The sequence below is a fragment of the Emydura macquarii genome, unplaced genomic scaffold (genome assembly GCF_026122565.2).
Source record: "Emydura macquarii macquarii isolate MOO-44397 ecotype Brisbane River unplaced genomic scaffold, CSIRO-AGI_Emac_v2 contig_1451, whole genome shotgun sequence".
NCBI lineage: Eukaryota > Metazoa > Chordata > Testudines > Chelidae > Emydura > Emydura macquarii.
The window spans coordinates 8411662-8432485 of NW_027131588.1; the positions used below are offsets into that span (position 1 = coordinate 8411662).

The 20824-nt window shown below is 39.2% G+C and overlaps 1 protein-coding gene across 3 annotated transcripts in view; it reads right to left on the bottom strand.

Moving 5' to 3' along the window:
* Positions 1 to 8728, bottom strand: part of MLLT3 (MLLT3 super elongation complex subunit) — a 203838-nt gene extending 195110 nt beyond the window's left edge. The window contains exons 1-3 of one of the 3 annotated variants that reach the window (XM_067553148.1): positions 8474 to 8728; positions 8111 to 8185; positions 7224 to 7404 (exon numbers count right to left, since the gene is read on the bottom strand). In XM_067553148.1, the coding sequence (XP_067409249.1) occupies positions 7224 to 7404; positions 8111 to 8113 (184 nt within the window). In that variant the 5' untranslated portion in view covers positions 8114 to 8185; positions 8474 to 8728. The remainder of the gene's footprint in view (positions 1 to 7223; positions 7405 to 8110; positions 8186 to 8473) is intronic. The other 2 variants (XM_067553146.1, XM_067553147.1) reach the window with 2 other exon arrangements.
* Positions 8729 to 20824: the final 12096 nt, after the last annotated feature.

A 20824-nucleotide genomic window follows, 5' to 3' on the forward strand; every position in this document is an offset into this window, starting at 1 on the left:
TTAATGATTTTTAACCTCAAGATTTTCTGGTGAGACAAAAACTGAATTGCCCTCCTGGCACTAGAGCTGGTCCTTTCGAACTATAGTTGAAATGCATTGGTGGCCAGTTCAGTTGCTGATGCTGTAACTGTTCTGCTGATAGAAGAGTAACATCTGCCTTGAGGAGAAGAAGCCTGATGTTTTACCAGCATCTCATTTTAGAAGAGCGAGACAGAAAGAAATCTCTCCTTTGAAAATTATAAAAACCTCCAACACATTTGATGGGGTCAGTTTAGTTTTATGGTGAAAAGAGGCAGCAACAATTTACAGCTACAAGTAGAAGGAGCCCTGCTACATACTGAAGAAACTAGCGGTCAATTCTCTGCTTGTACTAGTACACAAGGTAAATAGAAGCCAGATTCCATGTACTAGTACAGCAAATAAGGATCTATTCCTACTCCCAGTCAAGTTACTAAGGTCACTAGGAATTTGCTCCTTTAAATCAACAGGTGTTCTATCACTAATTTTAAAACAAGCAGGAGCAGATCCCTGATTTTTTAATCCCCAAAAGATAAAAACAATGAAAATAAGGGATTGGGGGGAGGGGAAGGAATGGAGAAGACACCGTGCCTCTACCTTTCAAGTTTTAACATTTCTGGAAAACATAGCAGCCAGCCAAACTCCTTAGTACAGTATTACTCTGCATTGTAGCCAATACATGCAGGTACCCAGCTCAGAGTGGGAGGGGCAAAGAGACCCAAATAGTTCATAGTATAAGTTATATGAGCTCCCTTGCCCCCCAAAAACACAGCTAGTAACAAGAACCAATTTCTGCATTTTCAACAGCATTGCATTTACTCCACTAAGTTATTTTGACTGTTTTTCTATTTTATACATATTTATGGTGATGTTTTAGAATACTGAATTTAAGGATTTAAAAATTCAAGCATTTTTAAAGGCCAAAACCTAGATCATTCAAGAGTGTAGCAAAATGTAGTGCTAGATGTGCTTTGATGAAAGATTACAATAACAATGTAGCCAGTTTTGTTTAAATTCAAACATTTCTTTTAACTGCAACATAAACATTGCTTACCATAGCATATAAGGTGTGGTCTACACACTGAAATTGCACTGATCTGACTATATCAATTTAGAAACTGATTTAGATAAACCAATGCAATTTCTGTGAGCAAAGGAATCCAAGCACAAGCAAGTGACGCTAAACCAGTGTATTTCCCCATGCATATTAAGTGAAGGGTAAAAAATCAAGCAGCATGAACTGAAATTTGAAAAAAAAAAAAAGTTTTAGTTTTACTAATTCAAGGTAGCATTAGTAACACAGGTAACATTAGTTATATTTTTAAAGTACTGTATGATGATCAACCTGACATTTAGTTTTACACAAAAACATACTGCCTCCAGGGGTTTCTTTTTTTTAACTCACATATAAATTGAGGAACAATTCTAATGTAATTTGGGACAGAAAATCTACAGCCACATTATTGTAGACAGAGGGTTTAGGGCCAGACTGGATTTCAGTTGTGCAGCATGTCTCACCACATACCGTGACTTGTTGAACTGAACTGAAGTCAGCTACTATGTTTGTGCAGACATGCACAGCAGCCAGTTCCATAAGAAACACCCAGCATGCCCTACATCTCAAAGATTAGTCTTTAGTCCCACATTTCCAATTCTGAAAGATCCTTATCTCATTGTGGGTCAAATACTGTAGTCTTTACTGAGGCAAAGCTCCCTTTAAAATCAATGGGATTTTTGCCCAAGTATGAAATAAGGACTGTAGAATTTAGTTCTGTAAGAAAAAAAACACAATCAGAACATAAAACCTCCTCATGATCAGTCACAGTGACTCTCTTAAGGTGACTGTTCATTTAAACAGCTGCTTATCGGGGCTGGGGAAATAAAACAGGAAAAAACATGGCATAAAATGGAAGGAAAGCTTTCACTACAATGGAACCTTTGTTCAAGAACGCATGCTAATTAAGTAAGTATACAATAAGACAGTTTTACACAAAACTAATTGATACCTTGACATAATCAAGCAAAGCTGGGAAAACATAAATGTTCTAGATGGATTATTTACAATGCACCGCACTGCTTCTGTGTTATCACAGCTATGGGCAGTAAGTTCACCATACTTTTAAGCAGATCCTCCATATATGTAGACCACTATCTCTTTCAATCACCTTCCTATAATTAATACTTTCATATATTTTAAAGTAATATTGCTTTCATCTTTCCATACACAGCAAAGTGAACAGCTATCATTCACAACATGAAATATTCCCACATGCAAGAAGCCTCAGACTCCACACAATCAACAAGAATGCGCATCTCTCCCCCTCAACCAAATGAAAAAAAAATCAGTTAATACAGTTTCTCTCTGACAAAACAAAAATACACCATTAGTTAATAAAAAATCCTAGCTATAAGATAAAAGGGCATTGCCTGAAAAATAACAGATTTTCTGTTACAATGGACCTGTGCTACCCAATTGTCATTAACATACAGGACCATTAGATTTATGCTACTACTAATATGCTGTTTCTAAACTGTACTCTTATACAACACAACTGAAGCACTCAGTATATCTTTTCTCTTAGCCAACTGAAGTACAGCAAACCAAGAATAGAAAAATGACCAACTGCCATGTAAGTGAACCAATGATGCAAGAGAAAAAAATATTAAAGTCTTCATAAATCATTTGGTGTAATAGAAATAAAGTCATCTATCTAATATGATCAGAGGATCAATAGCTTCTCCTTTATAGGTAATCTTGATATTTATATAGCAAAAGGAAACTTAGCCTGTGAGAACATTAAATTCCATTGACATTCTTTTAAATATTGTGCCTTCAATTTAACAAGCATCTTCCCATTCACATGAAGAAAGAAGCATTGTGTGTTTTGTGAGAAATCAATAAGTTTTGCACATTACATGGTAGCTCCAAATTATTTCAAAAGATAGGTTCAAAAGATAAGTTCTTGAAGTATAAATGATCCAAGAACAAATAATTGTATTTATTTGCGTTATTACATATTTACATTGAAGTAATAATGCCACTATTTTAAAAGCCTATTTCATGAAAATTATATCCCAAAACACTAAGTCTGGATTTGAGTTTACCATCCCTAATCACACAAGTAGTCCATTGTTTTCAATGAGACTACTCATATGAGTAAAGGGGTAGGATCAAGCCATTAAACAGAAAGCAGTATGGAGACCAAGTCATTGAAAGTGACAGCATAATTCATTGTACAATAAAATATCATTCAATCATAAGATCAATAACAAAGGAAGAAAAGTTACTGGCAAGTTAGGTTTTAAAGGGAGATTTGATTAAAAATGGAGAAGGCACACTTTTGAGGTGGAGGGGGTAGCCAGACTGTTGTAAATGGCAGCAACTGCAGAAAAGGCATTCTAGCCCCAATAGCAGTGTGTGTGTGTGTGTGAGAAAGGACAGCAAAGAAGTCAAGGCTAAAGGAGGGAAATTGAGAGAAAGAAGGTATGAAAAATAAGCTAGAATGATCCCATGGAATGTTAAAAACAAACCAACCAAACACAACTACATTATGCTCGTAGCTAGAGCTTCACATTAAACTAGTATAAGTTCGGGATACACACATCCCTCTATTTTGTACATGCAGCTCCCATTAAAAGAATGTAGGTTAAGTACATACAACCTGCATGCACCTTCATTTTTGTAAGCTGGCCAACCCTTACTAATTGTAATATCGCCAATGAAGTCAAAGTGACAAAAAGCAATATGCAGTAATAGAGTTGTACACAGAGTTTGATAGTTTACCCTATCGTAAGATGTTCATGTAAACATGCCCTTTTCAGTAGAGCAACTTTAGTTTCAGAAAAGTTCTCTTTATAAAGATATTCCTTTTGTTAGTGCTCCAAATTAAACTGCAATAAGTAAAAATGACCTAGTAGTAACAACACATTATAAACCAAATGAAACCGATGACAGCATATCCAATTATTATTCTCAAAACCATATGACAACTCTGCAAACAGTCTTAGTGAGTTTAATTTTTGGTTCTAGCTACCACCATACCTTTTAAAGCAGCCATTTTCATCCAGATTCATTAATATCATGTATCAAAAACTAACAAATGTTACAACAAGCCAATGTAATGCCATGTTGCTTTGATTTGTACTGTACTCTTACTCCCCTCCTCCTAATCCCAGCACTCGATTTGTGTGACAAGTGATCAAATGTTTCTGTTTGATAAATTATGTTTAGGCTTGGAACAATTAGGTGTTTTATCTGTAAATATCAATAAACATGATTTCACTACACATAGACTGATGAAACATTTTCCCCTCATCAATAATAGTTGAAATTTAGAGCACAAAGAAAGAAAAATATTGCTTAAGAATGTAGAGATTAATTTAAGGATATTTATGTTGATATTTTGACATTTGTGTTTTAATGATCACAGAGTCTTAACTTTTTGAATCTTAGTATCTAGTTTCATTAAATATTGTCTGACTCTCTCAAAATCCTATGCAACAGAAAAGTTAAATCCATTTTAAAAAAATGTAAAAATGCTTTAAAAACCTCCCACAAACATACATACATCCAGGATACCCATCAAAATTATACAAAGAGAAAAAAATTCTGCCAGGCCTAATTATCTTACACAAAATAATCAGTAAAAGATTGCAACTTTAAAGACAGTGATAAAGTGCATGACATCTGATTGGAAACCAATCAGTACAATGAAACATTTTGGATATCATGGTAAAGATCATCTTTGGTTAAATCAAACTATTAATATATAAAGGTCAAAAAGGCAAAATAACTTTTTGCAAAAAGGTTTATCCATCATCATAGATTACAAAAATTGAAGCAACACTTTTCCATCCACTAAATCACAAAAGGACACATAAGACGACTCTTTTCTAAAGGTTTCAACAAAAAGTAAATATTGGGTCATACAAACAAACAAAGTAGCCTTGACAGCATGACACTAATCTTCCACACTGTGACTTATAAGGTCTGAAATGAGTAGGAGATTTTTGATGTATCAAAATGAACCCCAAAGTGAGACATGTTCAGTATAGACTGAACTTTAAACTAACTGTTCCCTATAAACAGAGAATGGTCTCTTACAATCTGAGTCGTGTAATTACAATATGACAAGTCCTCTCCTGTGCTATATACACTGGCACTTTTCCCAGCACTTGTCACATCATGGAAAACACAGACAAATAAAAATCCAAAACAAAAACTTTAAAACAATGGTTTAAATAGCTGCATAACGTAACTCAGCAGCCCAGCACACCCAACAAAACAACCATAGAGCTTTCATTTGCAGAGCTCTACAAATATATTACTGTTAAACTAGCTCCACACCACACCTAGCAACAATCCCTACGTCTGGGCTATAGAGTCACGTTCCCTCAGGCTGGACAGAAAGTCATTAGTATGGGGAAGGAAGGCATAGATGGCACTATGGCATAGATATAGCTCTAAGATACAAAAAGTACTTTCTACCATTGATTTTGGTATAACAATCTGTTCATGGTATTTAGACAAAGTTACCTGAACTGTTTAGACTCCTTACACAGTTCTCATTCCTTCACCAAGTTTCCTCTGCAAGTTAATATTTCTTTAAATAAATGACCTTTTGTGCATATCTGTCAGTAATAAATACAAGAAAGAAGATGGGAAACTGTGAAAAAAAATCCATGTTCTTACAGGGAATTATTTTGCTGACAGTATAACAGATTATGAAAATCACTGAAAACTGTATTCACAGTCTTGTACAATAGTTAGGACCTGACATAGTGCACTGCATGATTGTTTTAGGGATGTGAATATAAATTAGATTCTATGATGGATGAAAGGGAACTGTTAGTTTGTATCCTGAAAAAGAACCCCAGCAATCTAAATACTATTTCCTATTGACTCCCTATCAGACCAACTCAGAGTAAAAAGAAGAAATTCATAGCTTGATCTTTGATAAGTGAAAAGCATTAACACAAGTATACATGTTTAATCAAACAAGAGCTTTGCTACCTCTAAACTCCACACTGTTTGCTTCCTCTCTTTATTCACTCCCTGTATGTTCAATAATTCCTACATAGCTCTAAGCAGAATGGATTTATTATGATGTTGTTCTAAGGAACTGCAGGAGTTCTAGATGCCAATAAAGATTACAGATCAAATAGAAGATAACTTCTAACCACTGTGTCTACTTCGATAAACAAACCTGCACACAAACAAAGTACCTTATTATATTTGTACTGCTACACCTCCACTAATCCAACTAAAACAATCAGACAGCAGCTTCAAGGGCAAAGGAATCAAAACTGAAAAAAAAAAAAGATTTCTCCATCTCCATTAACAGAAATCAAATAGTATCTCCCCTTTATTAAAAAAAAAGTCCTATAGTATTTAGAAAATAAGAAAGATGGGTGCTGATTATTATGCAAACTCAAGAACAAAACAGAAACCCCAAAAGGTGGCATAACCAGTAAAAACAGAAGTCAAATCTATACAAAAAAGTTATACCCATAATTAAACTCATCAGCAACACATACAGATAGTTTCCTCCAGCCCATGTAGTTACTACACTAAAGAGAAATGCAGGTCTAGAAACAGGATGCAACATGTAGCACAAAACATACTACTCTATACTATCCATTTACAGGGGAAGGTCTGAGAGATTCTGAAACCGTTCCAAAGTAAAATAAGGAAGGAGGATGCTATGGAAGACAAGATCTAATGCAGGCTTTGCCCAATGCGCAGCCACAGGCGGCAGAGATGAAAAGATCATTGCGGCAGCAATTGATTAGACTCATTGCAAGACAACAGAAAAGGCAGAAATAAATCACATTGATTAAAAAAAAAAAGTGCCCAGATGCCAATCCCTTTACGGCGAGAGAAAGCACAAATGCTGCTTTTGTTTCCCCACCTGAACATGCAACAAATGCATCAGCTGCTTAACCCCCAGTTCAGCCAGAGGGCTTAAGGAGTCCTCGTTTCGAAAGAGAAAAATACAGTACACCTGATGGTCCCTTGCATGCAACGATTGCCGAGACGCCAGAAGCCGAGAAGGAGCCCGGCTGTAGTTCTTTGCAGCCGCCGCCGCCTGCCAGCGCTCAGAGCATGCATGAAAAGCAAGACTTGAAAGGCGAGTGTTTCTCTCTCCCCTTGCGCAAACACATGAAATCCATATTTATCAAGCCACTTTGCTTTGGAGCCCTACCTCTTTTTGGCCTAGGGAAGCTTTCATGCAAGTGAAAGACGACTTTCTCCACAAAGTGCTGAATGTTACTGTGCTCCGGTCCTCTGACAAACACCATCCAGTCGTGGGTAAACCCCTCCACGGTGGGTTTCTTCCTAACCTGGGCTCGGTGCCCCAGCTCCAGTTTCACCTGAACAGCACACTGGAGAGGGAGAGAGGCCGAGGCGACAATCAGCAGGAAGGCGAAGGATCACGCTCACATTTAGGGGCAGCGCGAATAACAAAATACACAAAGAAAAGAGCCACAGCACAAGGGAGGGGGGGAGCCACCCCAGACACTGAAACGTGCATTCACACCACGGGAAAGACGAAGGAGCGATCGGCTCGGCTTGTAACGGAATGCAGACAGAACCGCAACCCCAACGCAAACGCAATGGACACACACCAACCCGGGGCAGGGCAGTATTTCCAAGGCAAAGCAAAGGGGGAGGTTGGGGAAGGAAGGGACCCCGTAATGCTTTAGAATAGAAAGAAGTCTCCTTTGGATGTGGATTGCTCCTGAAACCGCATATCCGTGGCCAGGGACTAAACTCCAAGGCATTTAAATCCAGATCGCAGGGGCATCACATTAAAAAAAAAAAAAAACAACAACCCACACACAAAAACAAACCAAGGCAAGATGTGCAGGGAGGGGGTGGGGGGGGGGGAATAAACCAAAAATACAACCCACCCCATGCATAAATAAAAAGGCCAGCGGCTGACAGTGCGATGGTACAGGGCTCAGCAGAAAACGAGGGGGTCGAGGTGGGGGGCCACTAAGAGCTGGTTCTGCACACACACATGCATGCACAAGGGTTAAAGTTACTGGGGTGCTGCTGGCTGTCAGAGCCACGCCGGAGAGAACGCACCATCCTAAGCGGCGCCTCCTGCGTTGAGAGTCCCCTGTACTGTACTCACTGCTCCCCTGGCTGCTGCTGCTGCTGCTGCAGAAATATGGCTGGGTTATTATTCGCCTCCACCGTCTCTCGCTCGCTCGCTCTCTCTCTCTCTCTCTGGATGTGTGTGTGCTTCATGCAATTGCAAAGAGAGGAGGGGAGGGAGGGAGGGAGAGCGAGAGGAAAAAGCCACACACTTAAAAAAAAAAATCCCCAACACACCAACCTTTCTCTAATTGGAAGCACTAAACGGTGTCTGGGCAGCGCAGGGTGGAGGAGGAGGAGGAGAAGGAGGAGAGGAAAGGGAGGGGAGAGAGGGGGATTGTATGTACTTACCGAACTGGCCATGCCTGGGGGCCCTGGGGTTTGCTGGGGTATGTACTTTTGTCCCCCACCCCACCCCCTTAGCTCTAATTCATGAAGAAGCGGCTGTGACTGAGAGTGCGCACAGGAGAGGAGGGTAGATGGCGGACATTCTCTTTCTTTCTTTTTCCCCCTGTCTCTTTCTCTCTCTCTCTTATTAAACTGAGCCCCCAGCAGCAGCAGCTCCAGCAGCGGCTGGGTCTGAGATACTAGAGCATGCGCCCTACACCTCCAGCCTGACACTGAGACAGACATAACACTGTGCAAAGGAGGGAGGGAGAAAAAGAGGGAGAGCGTGGAGAGAGAGGTAGAAAGAGCCAATCAAACACAGTAACTAAATCACTAACCCCTCCGGCCGCCCTCACAGACTGATCATTGCCATCACAACCCAAATGCATTACTTAAAGTAACAGGTTACTGAGGGGAAGGAGGAAGGGTCGAGGGGGAGGAAAAAACCCCACCACCCAACCCCGAGTAAACGACTCAGGTCTGACAATAAAAACCGGATTAAAACTGCTGGAATGTAACCAATGTCTAGAGCCCTAGCCCCCAGCAGTAAAGCAGGGGACGAGGAGCGGGCACTGCACGACGAAAAAGAGCCGCTTGAGTTTGTCTGGGAATTTTAGAGGGATCTTTGGTTTTTACAAGGAGCGAGAAGAAAGAGGAAATTAAGAAAACCCAAACCTCAACTTTTGTGAAGCATTTTTCAAATTTCACAAAAACCGGCATAAAATAATCTGGAATCGCATTTACAAAGTTTGTCTGGGGACAAAATTAATGAAGGAGAGTTAAAAAACGAGGAGTGATTTTTTTAACAAAAGTATCTTAATGAAACACAGAGATAAGTGTAAGGAGTCTTTTCAAATGAGTGATCCTTAGGACTGAATGAGGATCTGTCTGCAGCAGTTACTTAAAAGTATCTCCTAAGTGCCTAATGACAGAAATTTACTAGTAGTTGTCAGTTTCTAAGAGACGTGGGGGCTGTAAACGTGTTTACATTTTGTGTTTTGGTAGTCTGTTGGATTGCATCAGAACCAGTATTAACCCTCTTACAAACACATGGTGCAACTAGCAGACTTAAAATAGCAAATAAAGTTAATACTTACTGTAATGTGTATAAATTGGATTACGACCTTTATGCGCTTTAGTAACAGCGAATATAATCCATATAAGAGTACTAATCTGGTTAAATTCCTCAGTGACAAACTAGTTGCTCCCCAAGCTCTGCTGACACAAATGTTCAGTTCTAGTTATTATCTGATCGATGTCAGGAGACGCTGGAGTGGGGGGAAGGGCATTATTTCATTTCAAGAAAGAGATCAGATAACCATTACCACACTGTAACAGTCAGGCAGCACAATAAGCGATTGAGTGTAGAACCGTTTTCCCCTGTTTTTTTGTGCGGGTTTTTTGGGGTTTTTTTTGGTGGGGGGAGAAGGTGGGTGTGAAGAGAGGAGAAAACAGTTTTCTAGAGTTGGCAGAATAAAACCCATAAAAGAACCAAACTCATCCATAAAGTCAGGGAGACTGGTTGATCTCATTCAGGTTATATACTTTTTGTCAAACCTGTCCATCCTTAGAGGTCTTGTAACTTTTACTCCAGTAAACAAGAAACTTTAGAAGTCAAACGTTATCAGACCAACAGTGCTCTGTATCTTAACAAGGGAGTGACAAGCAAGTGTTTTAAAATATACTCTCCAGTCAAATTTGGGCCAAAATTCAGATATTACAAAGTTTTAAAAATTAACTAGAAATATTAGTGGGTTTTTTCATTTAATATATATATATATATATTTGCCTATGATGTTCTCAACCTAAACATTGAAGCATACTATATGAAAACCTGAGAACGAAATTGATTAGAAAATGACTATGAACAAAAGTGAAACTCACTAGTCTCTTTTCTTTGTCTAAATTGAAAGAAAGGCAAAAACTAAACAAGCAGCATAGATAACAAAAAGCAAATTTGTTTATGTTTAATTATTTCAGTTTTAACAACGTAAGGGTCCCCTCCTTCAAAAACTACACACTTGACTAACTTTTCTCAGGCCAATAGCCCCTTTGACTTCAATGGAATAAAGGTATTCAGGTGGAGATGTGTTTGCCAGATCAGGCCCTACAGTATTATTTGTAATATATATTAAACATATTTTAAATATATGATTTTTAAGTCTGAGTGTCTCTTTACATTTTTTCAAATTGCAACATAGTAAAAAAAAAAAAAAGATGTTCACCTTTTCCATTGATGGGGTCTATAGGTCTCCCCCTCTAGAAGATCTACAATGAAAATAAACAAGACAAAACACTGTATTAAGTACACCATAAAAACATTTAAAAAAAGATGGAACGTTCAAAACCCAAGCTTCCATCCTGGCTATTCAAACAAACTAATATGTCCGAAGAACTATAAAAGCCCTTTTAGCAAGGAAATATGCTAAAAATTCACTAATTGAGCAAGTATGACAAATGACGATGGGAACAGAAAGAACGTAGTATTTAAGATAAGTTCAATACTGTTTGCATCACTATTAACTGGTTGAAAACTTTCTTTTAAAAACTTTAGTTCCTTTCTATAGAATATATCATCGAAAATATTTGCTCAGTGCACAGAAATATGGCAATGAGAAATCAGACACATGATTTACAGTGGGCTTCTGGGTCACAGTGCTTTACTCTGTTTGCTGAGTACCCTCTGAAGGATAACAACAAGGATAATAATTTGTGTGATATATAAAGTAATAAATTATCCTGTTTGAGTAATGAGAATTGCAACTGATTATGTCAACAATAAAAAATATCTAACTCTTACAGTTTGGTGTTTTTAATGAACTGCACTTACAATTTGAAATATCCTCTCTGGAAATTAAATAACTATTACCAGCAGATGGCGCAATGCGTCCTTGAGCTAACGTCCTCACTTGACCTCTTCAAAAGGCACTAAATAACCCCAGACCCTTTATATTCTCCTCCATATTCTCCCTGAGAGTTAACAGCATGCCCATCAATACAAATATTTTACAACTAATTCATCTGAATTTACCAACATCATGTTGAAACAAGTACCTGAATTATATATATTTTATATCCATTATTTTAAAGTAGATTTAGTTTATCTTCACCCAGATTTAGGAGAAAAAGTAAAAAAAACCCACCACTTTTGCCATCTTCATTCTAAAATGTGCCTATAAGACCTCTTAGTGATAAAAATGAAATAGTAAAACCAGTGCTAACTAATCAAGAGTCAAGAAAGAAATAGAAATGATATAAATAGTACAAACAACAATACGCATAATAATATAAAAACATTTACTCTTCAAGTATACATATTTTTTTTTTAAATTGCACCATTTGAACTTTGGACTGTCTCATATGTCTATTCTATATTGTTTGTAGGATTGGATGTAGCAAACCAGCATGGATAGAACTTCCAATGAAGTCTGGAGTTCATACCAATAACCCTTACACATGCAAGAAGTCTGAGTGAAGAGAAAGGGACTACTCACACAAGTCAGGATTGCTCATATGAGTAAGAATCCCTAGGCTAATTAATTCAGTGAGGCTTACATGAGTACAATGCTCCACTTGAACATAGCTTTTTGCAGGCTCAGGGTCCTAGACTGTAAGATCTTCTGAGACAGGGTCTCACTCTACATGGTGTTGAGCATCTCTTCAAAGTGCTAGGTATCTCCATTGTCTTCAGTGGGAGTTGGAGGCACTTAGCACCTCCCAGAAAACTCTTAGGGTGAAACCCATGAAGGGACTTAGGAATTGCAATGCTGAGCATCACAGTGCCTAACTTTTAGGCACCTAGAAAAAATCACAGGAACACCACTGCTATGCACAAAGCCAAGTTAAGTGCCTAAACTCCCTGTCCAATGAATGGGGAGAGATAGGTGCCTTAGATTGTGCTCCACAAAGCCAGTATGGTAGGCGGCTCCCTGCCTAAACTAGCCAATGGGAGATGTCAATGTACTAATCCCCGCCCATTTCTCATAGATAGGCACCTAACTCTGCTAGCAATCCACAAGCAGGAACCCTCCTCCTGGCTTAGGTGTCTACATAGTTTCTTGCAGGAATGAGTTAAGTTCCTGCATCATTCCACACAAAACAGCTGGGGGAAGAAGTGGTGGTGTGCACCTTATAATTTTTAGGCCAGAGCACTCACCAAGGATATGAGGTTCAATTCCCCCCTCTTTGCCAGAGGGGAAGAAAGGATTTGAACAGAGGGGTCCTTCCACACATTCTAGGAAGCTGCTCCAATCACTGAGCTATGGGATAGTCTGATGTGGGTATCTCTCAGTCTCTCCTGTTGAAACTGTTCCACTGTGGATAAATAACGAAAGAGTAGGAATGACTCTGTAGTCCACAGACCTTAGGGCACCCACCTGGTGGGCAGAACATCCTCGGTGAAGTTCTCCTGCTCCACTCACTCTTTCACCAAACCTTGTAGGCACTGAGTGAGTTTAGGCACCTATGGTGTACAGCAGTTTTGTGTGTTACACTGGGGGACTTAAGTGCCTAGAAACAGGATTTTGGTGCTTAAATCTAGGTTTAGGGGCCTAAGATGCTTTTTGGAGTCTACCCACAGCTCCTTGCTGATTTGATTCCTATGTCATCTTCTGTGTTTGTACAGTGTTGAGTATATATTCTGCTCTTGATAAATAATAATAATATATACTGTAATAAGGCTTTGCACGTATATATTACCTTTCATCCAAGGATCTCAAATGACTTTACAAACATTGTAATATCCCTATGAGATAGGTAGGTCTTATTATACTCTTTTTACAAGGGGGTGAAGTGAGGCACAGAGGTTAAAGCTTCACCTCAACACAGTTGCAAAGTTGGGAATAGGATTTAGGAGTTTTGGTCAAAATCTTCAAAAATGATGAGTGATTATGGGTGCCTCGATTTTTGGATGGTCAATTTGAAACACCTTGAAAGATCCTGATTTTCAGAGAAAGGACACTTAGCTCTTTTATAACGTGTCTTGAGCTGGACACCCAAAAATTGTCCAAGTAACCAATAAGGCTTGAAAATATTAGCTTGACTATTAGTCCATTACTCTAAGCACTAATAAACTCTACACGAATAAAATGACTGTAGTATTTAAACAGATTAATAATTTCCCTTCCTTCTCCTCCAATTATTTTCTGAATACACATTATTGGTAAGCCTCACTGAAATCTTATGAAGAAACAATTTTCAGTGAAGAGAAAGAAGGCTCATACAGCTTCTTGATATCGAAACACATTCTTAATGCTGTACACATACAGTGTTTTTAACAATTACTGTACCATGAAAATCTTCATCTTAAATTTTACTACTTTTTTAAAAAGTTCAAAATGATCAAATTTAATTCATTATATCTTGAAATCTTCTTAATAGTGAGAGCACACTTTAATGTGCTTGATATGCAAAGCTACAATTGTAAAACTACATTTAGACACCTACATTGGGGTTTACGCACCTAAATAAGCGGTTTAATTTTCAGAGGTATGGCGCACCTCTGGTTCCAACTGACATCATTGGAACACTTACGAAATGTGCTTAGGTACTGTCCTGAATAGGGATATTTTTCTGAAGGGACTACTCTCATAAATTATGCAATTAACTTCCGGAAGGCAGGATTGGGCCCTGAAATATGTAGGGGATCATGTGTACTGCGTCAAAAGAATACATGAAGTAGAAACAGTCATTATTTTATTAAATAAACTTACAGTGGAATATTTGCAGTTCAAAATCCTATTATATTTGAACTTCTGTCCTCAATAAATCTTGCTAGCTAGAAGGTAAATCAATTTACAGCATCTTTCTGTATTTCTGGGCAACTTTTCAAAAATCTTGGCTGCCTGTTTGTATTTTTCTTCCTTGTTTACCTAACTGTTTGACATCATGAAAAATATATGTGCTATTCTGCCACACCACTGAAGTGGTAGTGGGCACCATTCCCGTTATCTAGTTGCCCCTATAATGCATTTATGATCACTTTTTCGAGAGCATATAAGTATTAAGCAAACAAATTGTTCATATTATTAAACTAAATAGGAAAAATATATAGTAGACATGTTTTTTATGAATCATACTGTGTTCTTGTGGCTGGATAGAAGGAAGACAGAAAAACAAAGTAATAAAAAGGAAAGATATCACTATAAATCGATGTCCTTCATGCCCAGCTTCGCCGGCCTTCTCTCTCTCCCCAAAATATCTTGAATTAGTCTCTCCACATTTGTTTTGGAAACCATTAGTAATGATTATGATTGTTGCTTTGTTGATGGATTATCCTTCCATATAAAAGCAAAAGCTATCTTTAACTATGAATTCAATGGGAGGTCACAGAGGGCCTGATCCTGAGAGGTACTGAGAGCATTTGGTATCCATTGACTATAATAAGAGATGAGAATCTGACCAGACGACCCTCAACACCTCTGTATAGGAACTGAACACCTTGCAGGATGTGACCTATGATGACTTATTTCTAGATCTAATATATTTGTAGATATGTAAAGTTATTTACCCATGGTTTTCTCAAAAGACTACAGTGGAGATTTTGAGTTTTCTCTTCGCCATATTAATTATCTTAATAGTGAGGGTACTTAAAGTCTGGCACGATCACAACAAACATGTATATTATAAAATAGAATAAATCACATAAGGAAAGGAATGTGCCAATTCAAGCTATTTCACTGAAGTTCACTAGTAGGGAGTTCAAGTCACTTCTGAATCAGATGAAGTTTTTCCCAAAGGTCATAAAACTATAACCAAGTTAATAGTAGTTTTGTCTGCTTCTTATTTTATGATGTCTTTGGTATTTTTTGCTTTATTAGACTTAGAATATAGACTTATAGAGCACCTTTTATATGCAAGTCACTTTACAAGATAATGAGTTGGATTCTATTAATGCAGTGACTATACAGGTAAATAAAGCAACTGTTAGGCATTCAACAATAGCTCCCACACAGTCTGGGATATCTGAATCTGTTTATTGAGAGAGGGAGTATGGCCAAGACAGGGGCTATCCCCTACCCCTTTTGAATAGAGCCATGGGATCTTTAATTTCCACCTGTAGAAACAACAGAGAGGTAAAAAGGAATCTGAGTAATGTTTCATTTGGAGATCAGTGAGCTTTATTTTAGATGGTTCCAATGTTATGTGTCTTCTCTCAAGACCAGCTTGGATTGCTGCAGGGAATGAGCTGAAGTAAGGATGTGGGGGGCATTGGGAAAGCAGTAATTGAAATACCCATTACAAATTAGTGGGTATCAGTGAAATAATTCTCTTTATGGGGTCCCTTTAAAAGATACTGTCACAGGGTGGCTTGCCCCATGGGATGAAGAGCCTGGAGATAAGCCAACCCTGATTACAGAATGAATCCCACTTGAGGGGAATCAGGTGATTCCACGAGAAAAAGAGAAGGAAGTTACATGGAAAGCAGAAAGCCCAGAAGATCACAGTGATGTCTGTAAACACTGTAGGGAACAGAAAGAGGCTACTGTAGGACCCAGAGTTAGTGGGGGGGAGTCATCAGCTGAGAAAGCTGGGGAGAAGGGCAAACTCCAGGTAGGAAGCGCAAGAAAGCAGAAAGTCAGTCCTTCAGGGAGGAGGGATGGTGCCAGCTTGAAAGTGGGATAAAGACTGTGTAAGTGTGTTCCGTTTGAAAGACTGTGTTATTTTTGGACTATCTGGAAAGAGACACTTAATTAGGATTAGAGCCTAGAGGGCCAGTATGTACCTGAGGACTCACTAAATCGGACCCCCAGGAGAGGACTTTGAATGGAGTATGTAAGAAGCCCTGAAAAGGGGAAAACAGAGGCAGGGTACTCTTAAGTGACCTCTAACCACAAGGGGATGCTCAGAAGGCAGCTGATTCTATTATAGGTACAACTTTAGGATCTGGAGTCCTCTTCTGCATTAAATCCCACAAGAGAGAATTCTGGTGGAAGAACTCTTTGTGACGGAACTGGGGGGCTTAGAGGATTGTCACTGCCAAACTTTGTCTGTCTTGTATTTGGCAAAAAATATTTTCATCTATGCTTAGAATAGGGCTGAAATTAAAGAATTTTATTTCCTAGTTTGTGCATCAGCTTAACTCTAGAAATGGTGTTATGACCTAACCTTGCAATGCCATACTCACATTAATAGGGTTGTCACCCCAGTAGTCCTTTTGACTACTTCATTGAGACCACTCAGTTGTGGCTGTGATTATTCAGGTAACACTTGCAGGATCAGACTTACATTGTTGATGGGTTCCTCTCCAACAGTGGGTTTTTTAAACAAATATTTGTAACTTAGCAACTTAAATAACCCTGGTTTTTAGTGACTTGATCTGATCTCTCTTGATCTGATGATGGCCAACTAAATACAGATCAAATTTGCAGATTAAGGACTGAGGCCCACATCCTCAATGGGAGTTAGGTGCCTTAACACCTTTGAAGATCTGGACCTCAGTTTTCAGATAGACTTAGTTTACGTGCAGTACAGCTGAGAAAAGCAGGGTGGGAGAGTGATGTTGGGTTGATGGGTGGCTGAAACTGGTGGGCACTGTTCCCTTCATTTTGGTATATTTAAAGTGGCAAACCCCTTTTTTACCTCCTCCCCCATAGTGTGGATGCAGTTATATTAATATAAAAGTACTAAAATAATTATATTCTGGTACAGAATGTAAACTGTGTAAGACTAAGGCACCTATATAATGGTATACCTGCGTCCACACTAGGGCTGTACTGGTATAACTATTTCAGTAACAAATCCCACTCCTATGGGACAATCAGACTGGTATAACTTTTCCTGTGTAGACCAGGCCTTGGTCCCACTTTCAAAAGTAAAAGTCATTTAGGGCCATATTTTTAAAAGGTATTTAGGCATATGAAGATGCAGATTACTCCCAAAGGGCTTTTGAAAATCTCCCTAGGCTCTGCTTCAACATCTTTAAAAATCTGGCTCTTAGAAGCCTAAATCCCTAGTGACTTCCAATAAGAATTAGGCTCTTAAGCAGTTAAAGTCACCTTTGAAAAATGGAACCTAGGCTCATACATTATTAGGTGCTTATGAAAATTATACATAAAATCTTCAACAGTGGGTGCCTAAAGTTGGACATCTAAGTTCCTAGTCAGTGACCTAGACAAGTGGCCTGATTTTTAGATGGACTGAGTGCTCCACAGGCCTTCTGTGGGGGAGAGGGAGCAAACAAACACTGTTATTGTATATGAAATGTTTAAGGACAACTAACTGCTGAAACTGCTAATATAGTTGTCTATAGATACATGGAATAGGGTCAGCACCGCCACAATGCACTCTGTATGGCCCTGCAGGCCTCCTGCCCAGTTCCCTCTAGGTATTCCACAATAATTGACTCCCAGACCTGAGTACTGATTTGTGAGATCCCCTTTCTGTGGGGTCTGATTTATAACCTCTTTTACAGAGAACAAAACCCTTCATTAACCCTGCAAGTCCAACCCTTCTCCCAGGTTCAGAAGTCTCATAGCCCGCCTTCCTAGGGTCTATGCTAAACTTCAAGCAGACTTCCCCTCCTGGGTTGAGGAGTCCCACAGCTTTCTTTATTGGAGCCTCTGCTGATTCAGGCCACCTGTCATCTTAAAACAGCTTCTCCTAGATGGCCCCCCTTTACTTAGTGCTTTCCCTTCCTGGGCTGTGAGAGGTCAGCTGGTAGTGTTCCTTCCCCTATGGATGTCTCCCTTTTTATGACACAAGGCAGTGTATGTGCTGCCTTCCTTCTCAGAGCTCATCCCAGTTGGCCTAGAGAGAGGAGAGCCCTGCTCTGCACTACAAAGGTTCCTGGTCCTAGGCCCTTATAGAAATAGTAAAGTAGGTTTTCCCAAGCACTATTTCCCCAAGCCATCTTCCTCTCTTCCAATACCTGCCTCTGCTCTGTCTTTAGCCTCTGTCCACTCAAGAAGTCTCAGGAACCTTAAAGGGACACATCACGGTATGGAGCAGACTGACCCCTCAATGGCTATTAGCCAAGATGGTCAGGGATGCAACCCCATGATCTGGGTGTCCCTAGCCTCAGATTGCAGTAAGCTGGGAATGGAGAACAGGGGATGGATCACTCAATGATTGCCTGTTCCGTTCATTCCTTCCGAAGTACCTGGCACTGGCCATCGTCGGAAGTCAGGATACTTGGCTAGATGGACCATTCTGACCTATTATGGTTGTTCTTATGATCCCCAGTCCTTAGTACCCTTCAAGGGGTCAGTCACCCGGTTACCATACAGTAGTTAATTCTGGCACTTACAGGAATGTGGAATGCCTTTTAAAGATATAATAACTCTGAATTTTTCCATAATTTTAGATCTTTAACTCTCTTATACAGCCTATATTTAAAATCATGTACTAGTCTTATTGCAAGTCAGATATTTTGATTCCAGAGCTAAGACACTTGTCTGAATTATGAGCCAAAACAAACTGAGCCTAAAGATCTGATCATACACATAAAACAAAGAATATGTATATATTGCTATGAAATGTCACTCTGACTGCCAGGAAATAATGGCAAAATATTCTAAGAGGTTTGGCTCTTCCCTGAAGTAGCTACATTTACACACACTGATCTAAAGCCAAGTAACATGGGCCAGACTTGGGCCTGTTTAGAAGTTTTATTGGCTTGTCCGCTTCTAATCACGAGTAAAATAGAAAATGAGCACTTTAGTCAGTAACATTTAAACCACTTGTCAATGGCAAAGACCTTTACAAGTGATGTCTGGATATTTTAGAAAACAATATAAAATGGTTTATAACTCACCACCAACCACTTCACTGGGTGGGAGAAAGGGCAACAGATAAATGAAAAAGAAGTCGTAGCTACATACGATAACGTAGTATGGAAGGTAAAAAAAATAAAACCTTTAGAGGACTCTAGGGACACATAAGGAAACCTGTTCAGTCTTGTTGAGAGACCTACAAGGAAGTATTTCGTTTTTGATTTCCTCACGATGCTATAGTCCCTAGAGGAAATATTCTTGTTAAACAAATAAAGGAATGCAGGGTCAAATTCTGCTCTCAGTTAAGGCAGTGAAATGTCTGAATTCAAAGGAGTGACTCTGGATTTATACCAATGTAACTTGGCCTGATTCTGATTGCACTTGCACTGACGTTAATAAAGAGTAACTCCACTGAAGTCAATATCCCTGATTCTTTTCTTCATGGAAATCTCCTCAGTGCTGGAGAGAGGAAAGAGCCTGTGAAGGAGCTGGATACAGCTCTCTGATCGTCTTCATGAATCTATGCCAGCCCATGCCCTGCCTGCCCTAGGTTAGAGCTATCTTGGGGCTTCTCTAAATTTATGCCAGATAACACTGTTCCAAATGGGACTGTAAACCAGCTGAAGATAACTGGAGTGCAGTGTACTTTGGTCACAGCCTTGACATTCCTCATGTGCCAGGGGCTGTGTACACTGTCTCTGCACCAGGTGAGAACTCTCCTGTACTGGAGGAATTCTCAGCTGGACAGCCCCTGCTGCTTTCCAGCACCACTGGAGCAGCACTAAGGAGCTAGAACACAGAAAAGAATATGGTTTTGTGGCATTACACTGGCTTAAAGCCAATCTGGGAAACCAGAATTAGGCCCACTGAAAGTAGAATTTGGCCCTAAAAAGGAAAGTTGAGGAAATAGGTAGAAACATAACAAAAAATAATGTGGTAAAGAGGAGAGAGCTTGAAAATGGACAATTAATAAAAAATATTTGTCAAATACTGGATTAAAAAATCCTTGCAAGAGTTGATGAATATGTTATGTGTTTGCAGGATCATGGCCTGAGGGTTTAGAAAGGCACATTTCAGAAATTTAAACATAAATCATCAGAATGGAAAATAGCTGCATTTATACATGAGAAAGCTGTAAAGCAAGGCTGTTCAACATATGGATGTTTGGGAGACAGTTTGCAATCACAGCAGTACAAGAGAGCTGGATGTAATTTTATGAAAGCACAGAGGGGGGCAAAGCAGAATAATATGGGGTGGAAATGCTCTGCAAACTGCTGGAAGTGGAGTGGTAGCTTTGCAGCATACAGATTCCTCCCTATCCCAGAGATTTCAGCTCTGTGTGGTCCATGGAATCCAGAGAACTATGGGAGTGGAGCTGCAGAGCAGCTGCACTCAGTTTACACTACTCCTAATGGTATGCACCCTTCAATGCATGCTGGAATTCCTGTCAGAAGACTTCCTGTCACCACATGACTTTAATTCCAGGCACTTTTCCATATATTAATGTATTAAAATAAAACACTGGAGCTAACAAGATACAAATGTAGCAAGCATGATCTCATTGCTTTTCTCTATTATAACTCTCATCCTCAGACCCCATTCT